The sequence below is a fragment of the Rhipicephalus microplus genome, chromosome 3, assembly GCF_043290135.1.
Source record: "Rhipicephalus microplus isolate Deutch F79 chromosome 3, USDA_Rmic, whole genome shotgun sequence".
NCBI lineage: Eukaryota > Metazoa > Arthropoda > Arachnida > Ixodida > Ixodidae > Rhipicephalus > Rhipicephalus microplus.
The window spans coordinates 163285429-163298491 of NC_134702.1; the positions used below are offsets into that span (position 1 = coordinate 163285429).

Genomic DNA, 13063 nt, shown 5'->3' on the forward strand with positions numbered 1-13063 from the left:
GTATTCCATACCGTCTTTGGAGGCCTCTTTCGCTAATTGATCTGAGAGTTCATTGCCAGCCGGTTGTTCTCTTGTGTTCCTAGTGTATGCCAGTCTGATTTGAAAATTTTGCAGTCGATTTAGTTGAAGCCCTATTTGTTGTATAAATGGGTTTGTTTGTTTTTGACCGCGTCCATTGTGGACTGGCTGTCGGTTATTAGTACTTGATATGTATGGTGCCAATCCATGTTCTCTACTTTCTTTATTGCTTCTAAAATAGCTACAGCTTCAGCTTTGAAGCTATTTGACTAGTCGGGCTATTTCATATGTCTGATTGCCTTGCCGGGCATGTCCCATTACTTCCAATGCTGCACCACATCTTGTGCTTTGTTTCAGATTCATTAGTATAAAGGCTGTAATCAGCCCTGGCAATTGTGCTTGAGTATATGTTTTTTTTTTCAGTGGGTGTATGTATTTTGATGATCTCACCTAATTATTTTGATGATCTCATCTTTACCAAATAATGCTTTCACGACAGCTTGCTCTGAGTGAAGTCTTCACACGAACAAGATGAGTAGCACACTGGACTTCACTTTGAATACACCGTATTCATCTGCTCTTGCTACATCTTGTTTGCTGTAACAGAGTGCTGTTTCAAGCCTGCTAATTATCTGCCTGACTGCAGCTGGCGGCCTGTTGGGAAGGTATTGTGTAATTCCTTCATGGCATTCGTCATTGGCGAGCACTTGCCATTGTCAGCCTGGTTGCTGTCAAGCTCCTCAGTATTCGTGGACGGCGTGCACTGTCCGTTCATCGAAAGCGAGGACAGAGTCGGCCATCGCCAGTGCATTCCTTATGACCTAAAAATCGTTCCGTATGTACGTGCGAGTGTCACACAGTGATAGTATTAGTGTTGCTCAAAATACTCTAGGAAATACGAATACTTCTTGTCGCCTGCACTTCTCGAACACTGGTCGGGGATTCAGTTGCATTGGCAGCGGCTGAATATTTAAGGCACTGCATCAGGCCTAAACATTCTTTTCATTTGTAGCGGCATTTGTGGGTAGAGTGACTCGTCGTACACAAAATTGTCATCTTTGAAGTGTGCCGAGCAAGTACGGCTCCCTTCAGTTTCTCCCAATCATTTCACCTGACTGCGATAGCCCACTGCTTTCGGAGCTTTACATCTTTCAGAAAAACATGAAAGCTGGTTCTGGTTGTGGCATATGTGTTCAAGCAGCCCACGGCCACGAATTTCATTGGCATCGTGTTGCAATCTTAGACACTGCTTGTGGGCTGGCATCACACAGAACAGAGATTTCACGGCACAGGTGGTACCCTCACCCACCAGCAGTGGCGGGCTGTTACCAACGTCATGTGCGGTTGTGTCCGACTCGTCTTGGCACACCGCTAGCGCTTCGCGTCGTCTTCTAGCCGGTAGTTAGGGCAATGATTATAAATTATATTAGTGACTGCTAGATTTTTCATTGTCATTATCATGACATACTGTATATGTACTATGCATTTCTGGGCAATTCCGTCTGAGTCAAAGCTCTGGCTACATCTTGTTTGCTGTAACAGAGTGCTGTTTCAAGCCATCTAATTATCTGCCTGACTGGAGCCGACGGTCTGTTGGCAACGTATTGTGTAATTCGTCCATGGTACAGTCTGTATGATGAAGACTGCAGGATATTTTCCTGGGAGAACTTTTGCTGTTGCTCAGGGAAAAGCTGTGTAACTAAAACATTAAGTCCTGTCGGACTCCTCCTTCTATGTCCACCCTGTAAGTAAAACTCCGTAAAGGGCTTGTTCTGTGGTTCTTTGCCATTATTTGTGGTAAGCACAACTGTGAATTGCTGCCGGTAGAATTTCACCCACATATCTGACAGAGGTATTCAATGTGTGAGTATGTATTCCTGAAATCAATGGTTTTTGCTAGAACACTGCCTCTCTGACACTCTTGTAAGAAGCTTCAAATTCTTCAGCCCATGTGGCATGGGCCAAATGCCACATAACAGACAGTGCCTGATCTCTACTCTAAAGACCATTTTTCTTTCGCTCCCATGCTTGCCCACGGTGAAAGTCACAGAGCTGAATTTTACTCGTGGGAAAAATTGCCCTAATAGCACCTATCTTTGCTTGACAGTGGTCAATTATGAAATATTCAGGGGTCAGGTTCTTGCTCTATGACCTAAATATCTGAAGAGCTTCACTTATGCAAGCAGCAGTTTCAAACTGCACTGAGAATGCACTAACTGTCATGAAAGACATTGGCGTCTTGACTACATGAAAAAAAAATTGGTAGGTCATAATCGGTAGTCCTATTCGTAGCATCTAAACAGACCACCCTACTGCCATACTTATCTAAAAGCGCACCCACGAAGCATGATTGGTAGCAGAAAATAAAGGCGGTTCCACATTGCACAGACACCCATTCCTCAACATCTTCCTTATCGCTGCAGGACGAACTGCAGCCTTCTTTGTATGAACTCACAAAGAAGTCGTCACGTTGGCTCTGTTTCTGTAGCTCCTCAGTGGACTGAATGGCATTTTCTTAGTCGAGGTCACTGTGCCTCTCTTCTTTAAGTGCAAGCTCTATGTGCTCACTAGGCCTCTATTTGTAGGATTAAATGCGCAACAACTCGTGGGAGGAGGCTGCCTTCTAGCAAAAAGCAGATCATGAACATAATATCTTATGCATTTTTTAACCTCTTGCACTGATGTAATGCCTTCATGCACTAGATCCTTGATTCTTTCGCTCACATTTACATCAACAGTCTTGCGAAAGCCAGACTGTTGATGTAAATGTGAGCCTTGTGAAAAATTATTTTTTGAGTTGAAGGGCATTCTGGTCAAGGTGAAAAATATTATTTTATCTGACTGCACAGGTTGTTTCGAAGAAAGGGCTTCGGAGAGTCTCGTCAGCTGAGCTGCCTTCAGTTGATTAAGCTTCTGCTTTGAAGTTGTCTCGGCTGTATCAAACTGAAATAGATGTATGACGTCAAGAAAGTACAAACATTACAAATGAAAATGCACAGTGCTTCAAGAAATGTGTCAATATCCTATTTTAAAAAACAAAAGAGGTATCTGTGTGCTACCTGTGGCATTTTTTTTTTACCATGGCAGAAGACATCTTCACAAAAGTACAAATTATAATTATAGCAGTATTATAGAAATCTTGAGTAATTGAATGACAAATATTTTTTGGGCCAGAAGCTGACATGGAACAGAGCAGGCGAATAACCACAGCTACCTCGCCCTTGGCGCATGGAGTAGTAGTGTATTCGATCAACAAGTGATTGGTGAAAGCTTTAGGGCCTAAGTGATATAGGCATTGGTGTTCGACATACTGTGAACGTTTAAGCTGACTTCTATTTTGACTTGAAGTCTGACTAGTTTTTGTCTGCTTTCTTGTTTTAGCTTTCTGTTTCACTTCAAACATGTAATAAATAGTTCTCCAGTCGTCAATCGAGGTAGCGCCTGATACAAGTGCAGAAACGATTGCCTCATTGAAATGCCCGATTCAGCAAGAGACGTTTGAATATCTGAAACAGAGAGTTCAAGAGGAATAAGAGACACTGAACGAGAGATTGAAGGTAGTGTCCAAGGGTAAACACTGTGTGAATTGAGAAGTTCTGAAATGTCCTGGTAGCGGGTGGTATGACTAGTTTTAGAGATACTTGAAACAGTAAAAATGCCAAAAACTGCATGGAGCACCTCAATAATTCTTTTATGGCCCCCCAACTCGAGTTCCCTCTTAGCTAAGGGGATTAATTCGGAATCTGCCCATCTGTAGTGGGAATATGCAGGGCCCTCAATGTAGTTTTTACTGCGCATGCTAGTATGGATAAGCTCAAGTTTGTTACATACTTCAAGGTATCTACAAAGTATGTGCATTTTCTCAATTGACTCTCTAGAATGATGAGGAAATTTGGTTGCTAAACGTCATTAACCGAGTAGACCTCCCCAAGGGCTAACTTTGCCTTGGCCATTGCCTCGACCTCAGTGTCGGACCATTGTCCCCGTGTTATGTTCACATACCTCCTCTTGTTAGGTCTGGGCAAGCGATCTGGAGCAAGTTGCGAAAGAGTCGCTGTTTTATCATGAGCCACTGGTTCGACGACCAATTGGTCTTCACGGTGAAGCATCTAATTAATGCTCCCACTAATGCGCAGAGATGTATGCGAAGGCACCAGAATAGGAAATACATTTGTAGACCCCAAACCGGGCTGGACAGGAACTTCTTCGGGAGATGGTTCAGTATGACCATGTAAAGAACCATGCCTAGATCCACGTGAATCTGCAAGACATGCAGCGAGAGAAGAGTTTGGTTGGTGAGTTAAATTTCCTCGTGCAATGCATCTGTGCAACATGCATGAAGGTGGTGAATCTGGGACGTAGCCCCTAAAGTGGACTCAGTCGAATCTACTTCAGATTCCAAGAGAGAGGAGTGAAGTTCATTGACAGGCCCAAGCTGACTCTGTGAGGTATCTATGGAACATGCTTCAACATTGGACTGTTCTGTAGAAGTTTTGGAAGAAGATTGTTCACATGGATTATTAGATGCCGACTCTAACGATTCAAAATAGGACCTCTTACATTTGGAAAAATGTGAGGGCATTTTTTTTGGCGCAAGGAAGCCGTTTCGTAAGGCAATAGATACATTGCCATAATACCACAATGGAATGAGACCTGCAGTGTAGCTCAAGTTAAGTTCTGGAAGTAAATTTCGTGTTAAAAGTGTGACAACTGTACAGACTGATATTGTAAAGAATGACGTGTTCCATAACGAAACCACGTCAACTGGGACAAACAAAAAGGGGGCTCTCAAGGCAAGAGACAGTAAAGGACAGTGGTGGTGGCCACATAGGCGCGAGTATATAGTAGAGTAAGCTAGAAATTTAAGTCTTATGCAAGGAGTGCACGTGGCACTAGTACAAAGGGCGGAATAATTAAACAGTCTTATTAAATATTTGAGTGGCAAAACAGGACATGGCCAGAGAAGGTTTGTCAAGAGGGAACCCGTACCCCAAACGACTGAGATTGGTTTGTGATGGAATGCACGAACCCGTTTCAGGGGTAGTACCCTCTTCCTTGGTAAGCCAAGGGCGTGCTTCTCGTTGGGACGCACGAGCCCGCTTTAGAGGCAAGCCTCTCTTTCTTGGCGAACCAAAGGCGTGCTTGGTTACGGGACGCACGAACGCCGCTTCAGAGGCGCGCCTTTACATTCCAGCACCGTTGCAGCCAGTGACTGCAGCGCCAGGGCAAGTGATGGCGCGAACAAATACGAGTGGCCGTGCTCCAGGTGCTTTTCTGATGACCGCGCGCTGCCTAGGTACCTAACTACGCGAACATTCCTAGGTCCTTCAGCCCTTAGCGGTGCACCCGCACTGGCTGGAGCTGTGCGGGTATGTAAAGCCGCCGCTGGCTGCGTTTTGTGTGTTTGTCAGCGCTTCCTCTGTTTCGGTGTTGTTTGTACGGTGGTTTGTGTAATTGCGATATTATTCCTTGCGAATGGTAATGCGTGAGTGCTGGCTGTTTTGTCTGGACATTAGTTCTGAATACGTGGTGCGCTTTGACGCGTTTTAGTGAACGCTGTCAAACGAGTACTTGCTGCATGTGAAAGGGCTGCACGGTATTTGATCCAGACTAATTTAGACCGTGTAGCAGTGACTAACACTGGTTTTCCTCGAGAAATCTTCATCGCGCGCAACGACTTTGTCGCTGCTGCGCTGTACAGCATCGAGTTTGGCCCAGACGCCCTGACTGCGATCACAAGTGTCTTTGTGACACTGGCGGTATAAATACCACATTGTTTCCACTACTCGCACAAATGGTCCAAGTAGCATAGAGAGAGAGAGAGAGAGAGAAAGAGAGAGAGAAAAAAGATGTGACTGCGATATCCCCCTGTCGGTGATCACATGCGAATGCTTATAATAAGTTAAACCGTTCAGGTTCTGTACACCTTTGTGGCCTCTACTTCTTTGGCTGCTGCTTGCATGGCAATGCAAAAAAGAAGCAGTCTATTAATTACATCAAAATTATGCAGTGTGTACGAGACGATATCATGGGTCGAACAACTGCTTTATTGCCTATAGTGATGAGTTTAAGTAGGCCAGGCGGGTGACGTCACGCTTACGTAGGAGCGACAGCTTGTGCTCGCTATTGCGGCCGTGCCAACTCGGTTACATCTTCCTTTCCTTCGGGCTATATAGGTCGCTCTGGCATGGGGTACGAACGAGGCTCGCGACGTTCCCGAGTGCTTCTCCGTGGTAGTGGCGGCTCTGGAACGGGACCCGAGCCTGGCAAGCCTGAGGAAGGTGTTGTGGTAGTGTCAGGGCATGGTAGCTCTGGAACCTCCCGGAGATGTTCCCGTGTGCGTCGCATTTCTCGGCCATCTTCTGTTTTTACCAGTACGGAGCGTGGAGCTCCCGCTGATCCCAGCACAACGACCGGGGACCACGTCCGTGTGTGCGTGTCGTACAACGAGGCCCTCTGACCCGGTGAGAGGGCGCGCAGGTCCCGAGCACCTCGATTGTAGTAGACCTTCAGCTTGTGGCGAATCTCCTGGAGACGGGAGTGCACCTTCCTGTTGGGCAATGGTGCCGGCTTCAGGTGGCAGGAGGGAACCGGGAGCAGTGTTCTCGTCTGTCGACCCATCAGCCTCTACACAGGTGACATCAGAATAGCATCACGTGGAGTATTGCGCAACTCAAGCAGAGCTAAATGGAAGTCTGGGCTGTTATACGAACACTTCTTCAGCAGCGTTTCCGCTTCTTGAACTGCCCTTTCGGCCATGCGATTTGCGCGAGGGTGATAAGGGCTTGACGTCACGTGGGTGACTCCTAGTTCATGCAGAAATTCACGGAGCTCTTGGCTACTAAAAGGGGGCCCGTTGTCACTACAGAGCTTTACTGGTGAGCCGTGGACAGAGAAAACTTTCGCGCACCACTCTTTCAAGTGCCGGGCTGTTGTGTATCGAAACTCCCTAATTTCAAAATAAAAGGAGTAGAAGTGTTACAATTAAGGCAAACTCTTTACCACCATGATGGAATAAGTCCATGCCAACCATTTCCCATGGCAGACTGGGGACATCATGCGACAGTAGAGGCATCTTAGTGTTTTGCTTTTGGTGCCTGGCAAACTTTGCATGATGCTGCAACCTGGTCAATGTCACTCGACATGGATGGCCAAAACATGACACTCCTAGCCCGAATTTTCACCTTTTCCGCCCCCGAGTGGGCCAGATGAAGCCGAAAGATTTCAGCTCTCTTAGCGCTTGGTACGGTTACCTTGTTGCTGCGAAAGACGAGGCCATCTTGTGTATGCATCTCTTCTCGATACGCCCAAAATGGCCTGGCACATGCTGGGACGTCCTCTTTGTTTTCCGGCCAGTCAGTCTCTGCATAGGATCGGATGGTCGACAGAGCAGGATCCTTGGCGGTTGCCACACGTAGTTCCTCGAGGCGACGCTCAGAAGCGGGAACAAGGGCAATGACGTTAACATTGAAGTGCTCGGTTTCTTCCGTCAATAACGCCTTGCTTGAAAACGAGAGAGCACATCAGCCAAAAACAGCTCCTTTCCTGGCTTGTACAGTAGATTAATGGCATATCGCTGCAATGTCAGTCACATTCGTTGCAGTCTAAGTGGGCACTGGTGAAGTGGTTTACTGAAAATTGGCACCAACGGACGATGGTCGGTTTCCACCATAACCTCAGATTGGCCGAAAATATAGTCGTGAAATTTTTCGCAGCCATGCACAATCGCCAGAGCTTCCTTTTCAATCTGCGCGTACCGCGTCTGAGCATCGCTGAGCGATCTAGACGAGAAAGCGATAGGGCGGCCGTCTTGTATCAGAACGGCGCCAACGCCCATGTGGCTGGCGTCAACAGAGAGGGTGACTGGCTTTTTCGGATCGAAGTAAGCAAGCACTGGCGCTGTTACTAAGGCTTGGCGCAGCTCATTGAAGCTGCATTGCTCTTTTTCTGTCCAGACCCAGGCAATCTCTTTGCGCAGCAATGTTCTAAGTGGTGCGGTGAGTACAGACATTCGAGGAATGAAGCGCTGCACGTAATTCATCGTTCCGAGGAAGACTTTCAATTCCTTACTGTTACTTGGCGCTGGCATGTCCAAAATGGCTTGGACGCGATCGGGTCCCAGGCTCAGTCCTTGCGTGGTGAAAACGTGTCCCAAGTAACGAACTTGCTCCTGCAAAAAGACACATTTCTGTGAGTTCAGACGGAGGTTGTGCTCACGGCAGCGTGCAAGCACCCCGGTCAAGTTGTTGTCATGTTCTTCCTTCGTTGTGCCCCAGACTAATATGTCGTCCATTACAACCGCTACTCCAGACAGGCCCTCCAGGAGGCGGTGCATGGCTGCTTGAAATATTTCCGGGGTGGAAGCAATTCCAAAAGGCATGCGGATAAACCGATAGCGCCCGTAGGGCGTGCTCATTGTGCACAATCTGGAGCTGCTGTCAGAAAGTTTTATTTGCCAGAACCCGGATGTTGCGTCCAAGGTAGAAAAATATTTAGCTCCAGCTAGTCGTTGCGCGACCTCTTCTAGAACAGGCATAGGGTAGTGTTCACGCAGAATAGCCTTGTTAAGCTTCGTTGGGTCGAGACAAATTCTTACTTTATCACCTTTAACTACGGCTACCATATAGCTTGACCATTCTGTTGGTTCGGTTACCTTGGTTATGACGTTGTGCTCCTCCATGCGTTGAAGTTCGCCCTTTACTTTTTTTTCAATGGCGACCGGAACCCTTCTGGCTGGCACAACAACACCGACGGCGCCGGGTTTGAGCTTCATTTCGTACTCAAAATTCTTCAGCTGTCCCAATCCTGTGAAAACATCGGTGAAGGGCTGAGCCGCCGGGTAGAGTTGCTGCGTCTCGACGCTATCAACGCGATAAATCAAGCCAAGGCTTTCGGCTGCTGCTCCGCTGAGGGTCACCGGCACGTTTTGCTCTATGACGAAGAAGGTTTCATCGTGCTGTTTATCGTTCACGGATAGCGACAACTTTACTTTAAACTGCGCAGTCGTTTTGTGGCCGAAAAAACTCGTTAACGTGGCTCGGCAGGCTTCACGAGTCTTTCTCGGAAGCGACAAAACATCTTCCTTTGAAATCACACAACAGTTTGCCCCAGTATCAAGTTTGCAGACCATCGGACGGCCTTCAATGGAAACTGTCGCGGTCCACTGGTCGCTAGCGAGTGCGTTCACGGTTAAAGCTTCCAGAAAAAAATGTGACCTTTCGTCAACATGTAGCTCTCGTATTTCCCTGCGCTTTGCATCTTCGCTGTGCAAGAAGGATGACTGCGAGCATGCTTGGGTGAAATGATTCAATCCTCCGCATTTCTTGCACGCTTTTCCTGTTGCTGGGCAGCGGCTGCCGCGGGGAACTTTGTAGCCACATTTGTTACATGGCTTTGTTACTCTGGCCAACGCCTTTACGGCTGCAGTTTCAGCGCCTTCAGTGGTGCCACGTATCTGTCGAAACTGCTCCTTGCCTTGCTCTTGGATGCGACAGATTTCGACTACTCTTTGGTAAGAGGGGTTTTCAGAAATTAACTTCTTTTGCAGTCCCTTGTCCCGGATACCGAGTATGATGCGGCTACGAAGCATGCGCTCTTCTAAGTCTCCAAAATCGCAGTGTTGGGCTAGCGTTCGCACTTCGACAAGCCAGTCATTGAAACCTTCGTCCTCTCGGGAGCCGAAGTAAAACTCGTGGTAAGTGAGGTTCTTCGCGGGCTGGTAGAAGTCTTCAAATTTTTTAATTATAAGGGTTACATCGGTTGTGTCCTCTCCTGGCTCAAACTTGAACGAAGCCTCTTCTAGCCTCTTCCCCAATGGTCACTAAAAGCGTCGCCGCCTGCACTTCTTTTGGTTGCTTGTTCAGCTGAGTTGCCGTGGAAAACAGTTCAAACTCACTTTTCCAGGTCTTCCACCCAAGCCAAGCGTCTCGCGATGTGTCGAGGGGCTTCGGAGGCGGCAGGAGCGTTGTCGGCAATGCAGGCGGTGTCGGCAACGTAGGCGGTGTCGTCATGCTGGCTGTTTTCCGCTGCCACCATGTGTACGAGACGACATAATGGGTCGAACAGCTGCTTTATTGCCTATAGTGACGAGTTTAAGTAGGCCAGGCGGGTGACGTCACGCTTACGTAGGAGCGACAGCTTGCGCTCGCTATCGCGGCCGTGCCAACTCGGTTACACGCAGAAAAGGTGAATCATACTTAGGCAAGTCGCTAGAAAAGATAAAACGTCTGCAAAGAAGCACATGTACATGTTCGGTCTTGCAAATAAGCTTATTGCTCACGCTTTTGGCAAATTTTGTTGTTAGGGTTCTGCTGACATGAGCTGCAGTGCACCACCGCATTATATATTTATTGTATGACTAGTGTGTCAAGTAGTCACCTGTAAATTGCCATCTGCATAAAAAGCAAGTGCTTTGCCTTCAGTGCAACTTTGGTATGCTCACTTTTTGCTTAACACCTAGATCTAAACCTCGTCGTACAGTGAAGGTGTCATCATCATCAGCCTGACTACGCCCACTGTAGGGCAAAGGCATTTTCCACGATCCGCCAATCAACCCGGTCTTGTGCTTTCCGTTGTTATGTTATACCTAGGAACTTTTTGAACGCATCGACCCATCTAACTTTCTGTCTCCCCTTCGTGCGTTTGCCTTCTCTGGGTATCCAGTCACTTACCCTTAATGACCAATGGTTATCCTGCCTCCGTGCTACATGCCCCGCCCATGTCCATTTCTTCTTGATTTCAACTATGATATCCCTAACCAGTGTTTGTTCCCTGACCCACTGCTCTCGTCTCATCTCTAAAGGTTACAAACATCATTTTCCTTTCTATCGCTCACTGCGTCGTCTTCAATTTAAGCTCAACCCTCTTTGTAAACCTCCGCATTTCTGCTTCGTAGGTAAGTACTGGCAAGATGCAGGTGTTATATACCTTTCTCTTGAGGGTTAGTGGCAGATTAGCATTCATGATTAGAGAATGCTTGCTGAATGTGATCAACCCCATCTTTATTTTTCTAGTTACTTCACTCTCATGGTTCGGCTCCGTGATTACTACCTGTTCTATGTAGACATATTCTTTTACAACTTCCAGTGTCTCGTCATCTATCGGAAAATGCTTTTTTCTGCTGAGACTTTGACAAATTACTTTAGTTTTGTGCACATTCATTTTCAGACCTACTTTTCTGCTTTCCATGCTCACTTTAATCGTGAGCTGTAATTCATGTCCTGAGCTACTCATCAAGGCAATGTCATCAGTGAATCGCAGGTTACTAAGGTACTCTATATAACTCTTATCCCTAATTCTTCCCAGTCTAGGGTCCTGAATACCTTCTGTAAACTGCTGTGAATAGCATTGGAGAGATCGTGTCTCCCTGCCTTACACCCTTCTTTATTGGGATTCTTTCGCTTTCTTTATGGTGGCTGTCGATCCACTGTATATTTCTTCCAGTATGCTTACGTCGGGTTCTTTGATGCCCTGATTCCGTAGTGCCTGCATTACTGCTGATGTCTTGACTGAGTCAAACGCCTTCTAGTAATCTATGAAGGCTATGTATTGGTGTTGGTTTTATGTGAAGGTGTACCTTGAATGTTATAGTACATTTCACAGTGCAGATAAGTGAGGCATATTTCGGTCAATGCATCTTCTTTTCATGACCTAGCGGTTATTTATTTCTGGCAAGAAATATCTGTTATGCTCCTGTTGCTTTTTACCACTTTATAATGCAAATTATTCAATGAGAGATCACATCTCATACATTAATAAAAGGACCAGGGCAGTGGAGGGCCTTGACACTTTGATCATATTGAAATATACCATATTGAAATTTCCACTGCAACTCATATACCTTATTGAAATTTTCAACTGCAACTCAAAGACCACTGCTCGGCATATTTAATGCACAATAAATTTTATTGCAACATTTCTATGTGTAAACTATGTGTAAACATTATTTTTTAAACAGCACTCCAATGGTACTCTGTCTCCTGATTATAGCACCGCATAATAGTATTTGTCCAAAATATGGGGTCAATAGGTAGGAAACTACAGCTGCGACACTTTAAGCAAGTTATTTGCAGGTAAACAAAAACTGGGAGCACTTGATCATAGCACTATTAGGAGTCTGTCACCATGCACAGATCTTTTGTACTTGCATAAGTTTCTGTGCTTGCAGGCTCATGCACAGCGGAGCAGAAAGAACCTACATTGCTCTCCATTAAAAGCATAATAAATGAATGTGATTTATCTCTTGCAGCCATACATTTCCACTATGAAGTTTGTCTGGTTAGGATTAGTTGAGAAGGTAATAGTTGTGCCACATGGGCGCACAAAAAGTCTTTTAAGTAAGCGGTCTTTTACGAAGTTGAAAGCCTTTTAACAAAGAAGTGTTGTGGTGCAGACACACGGCAGCAACGATCTCCTTTTAGTGTTTTCGTTCGAAGACGCTAGCGAAAGTGTGGCGCTAGCAGTTAAAAGAGAAGCAATGAAAATTAAACGATCTATCACGATGTACAAATTAGACTTGTTGCACTGCTTGTTTCTTCAAATAAATTTAAGAATAACAGATGAAGAAACACCAATGTGAAAGTTTGTTGCACTAGTTAAGGAAGCATTGTCATAACTAGCGACGTGCACAAGTTCGTGTGGCACCACTGGGCTTTTGCCCTTACAACAATGCTTATAGAGATTTAATTGAGGCTAAATTGACTTTTCTCCATAGGATGTACTGTGTTTAAATTAAGCGTCTATTGAGTTTTCCTATTGAGTTACACAAGGATAGTGGCCATCGTGTTTCTATTGAATATCAATTTTCGCGGATGCATTGAGCGTCTTTTTAGCGAGTCAAAAGGAATTATTGACCAGCTAGTGACTTTCTGGACCGAGTGTCAATTGAAACAATTTAGGGGAATGTATATTCAACCTTTATTATGTTCGGTCAAAATCATCAATAAGCAAGCGTGTTATGGAATTTTGAAATATTCACGCAAATATTTCTTCAAAATTCGCCACTTGATTGTTTTGTTTCAAAAGCGGTACCGAATTAACTGCTATC

At 45.8% G+C, this 13063-nt stretch overlaps 2 protein-coding genes across 2 annotated transcripts in view; one reads left to right on the forward strand and one right to left on the reverse strand.

Annotated features, from left to right (window-relative positions):
* The window catches only part of LOC142803987 (uncharacterized), a 288782-nt gene that overhangs the window by 35841 nt on the left and 239878 nt on the right, over positions 1-13063 (forward strand). The gene's annotated exons all lie outside the window — the stretch shown is intronic.
* Positions 5821-8360, reverse strand: LOC142803986 (uncharacterized). The gene is made up of 2 exons (XM_075890419.1): positions 7272-8360; positions 5821-6645 (listed from the first exon to the last, which is right to left on the reverse strand). The coding sequence occupies exons 1-2, from the start codon at positions 7308-7310 to the stop codon at positions 6187-6189; spliced, it is 498 nt and encodes a 165-aa protein (XP_075746534.1). The 5' UTR covers positions 7311-8360; the 3' UTR covers positions 5821-6186.

Excerpts from the sequence above, each read along its gene's own strand:
- LOC142803986 (XM_075890419.1), bottom strand. The coding sequence starts at position 7,310 with ATGCATACACAAGATGGCCTCGTCTTTCGCAGCAACAAG. Across the intron at positions 6,646-7,271 it reads TCGTCTTTCGCAGCAACAAG|AGGCTGATGGGTCGACAGAC; the intron begins GTAACCGTACCA and ends TCACCTGTGTAG.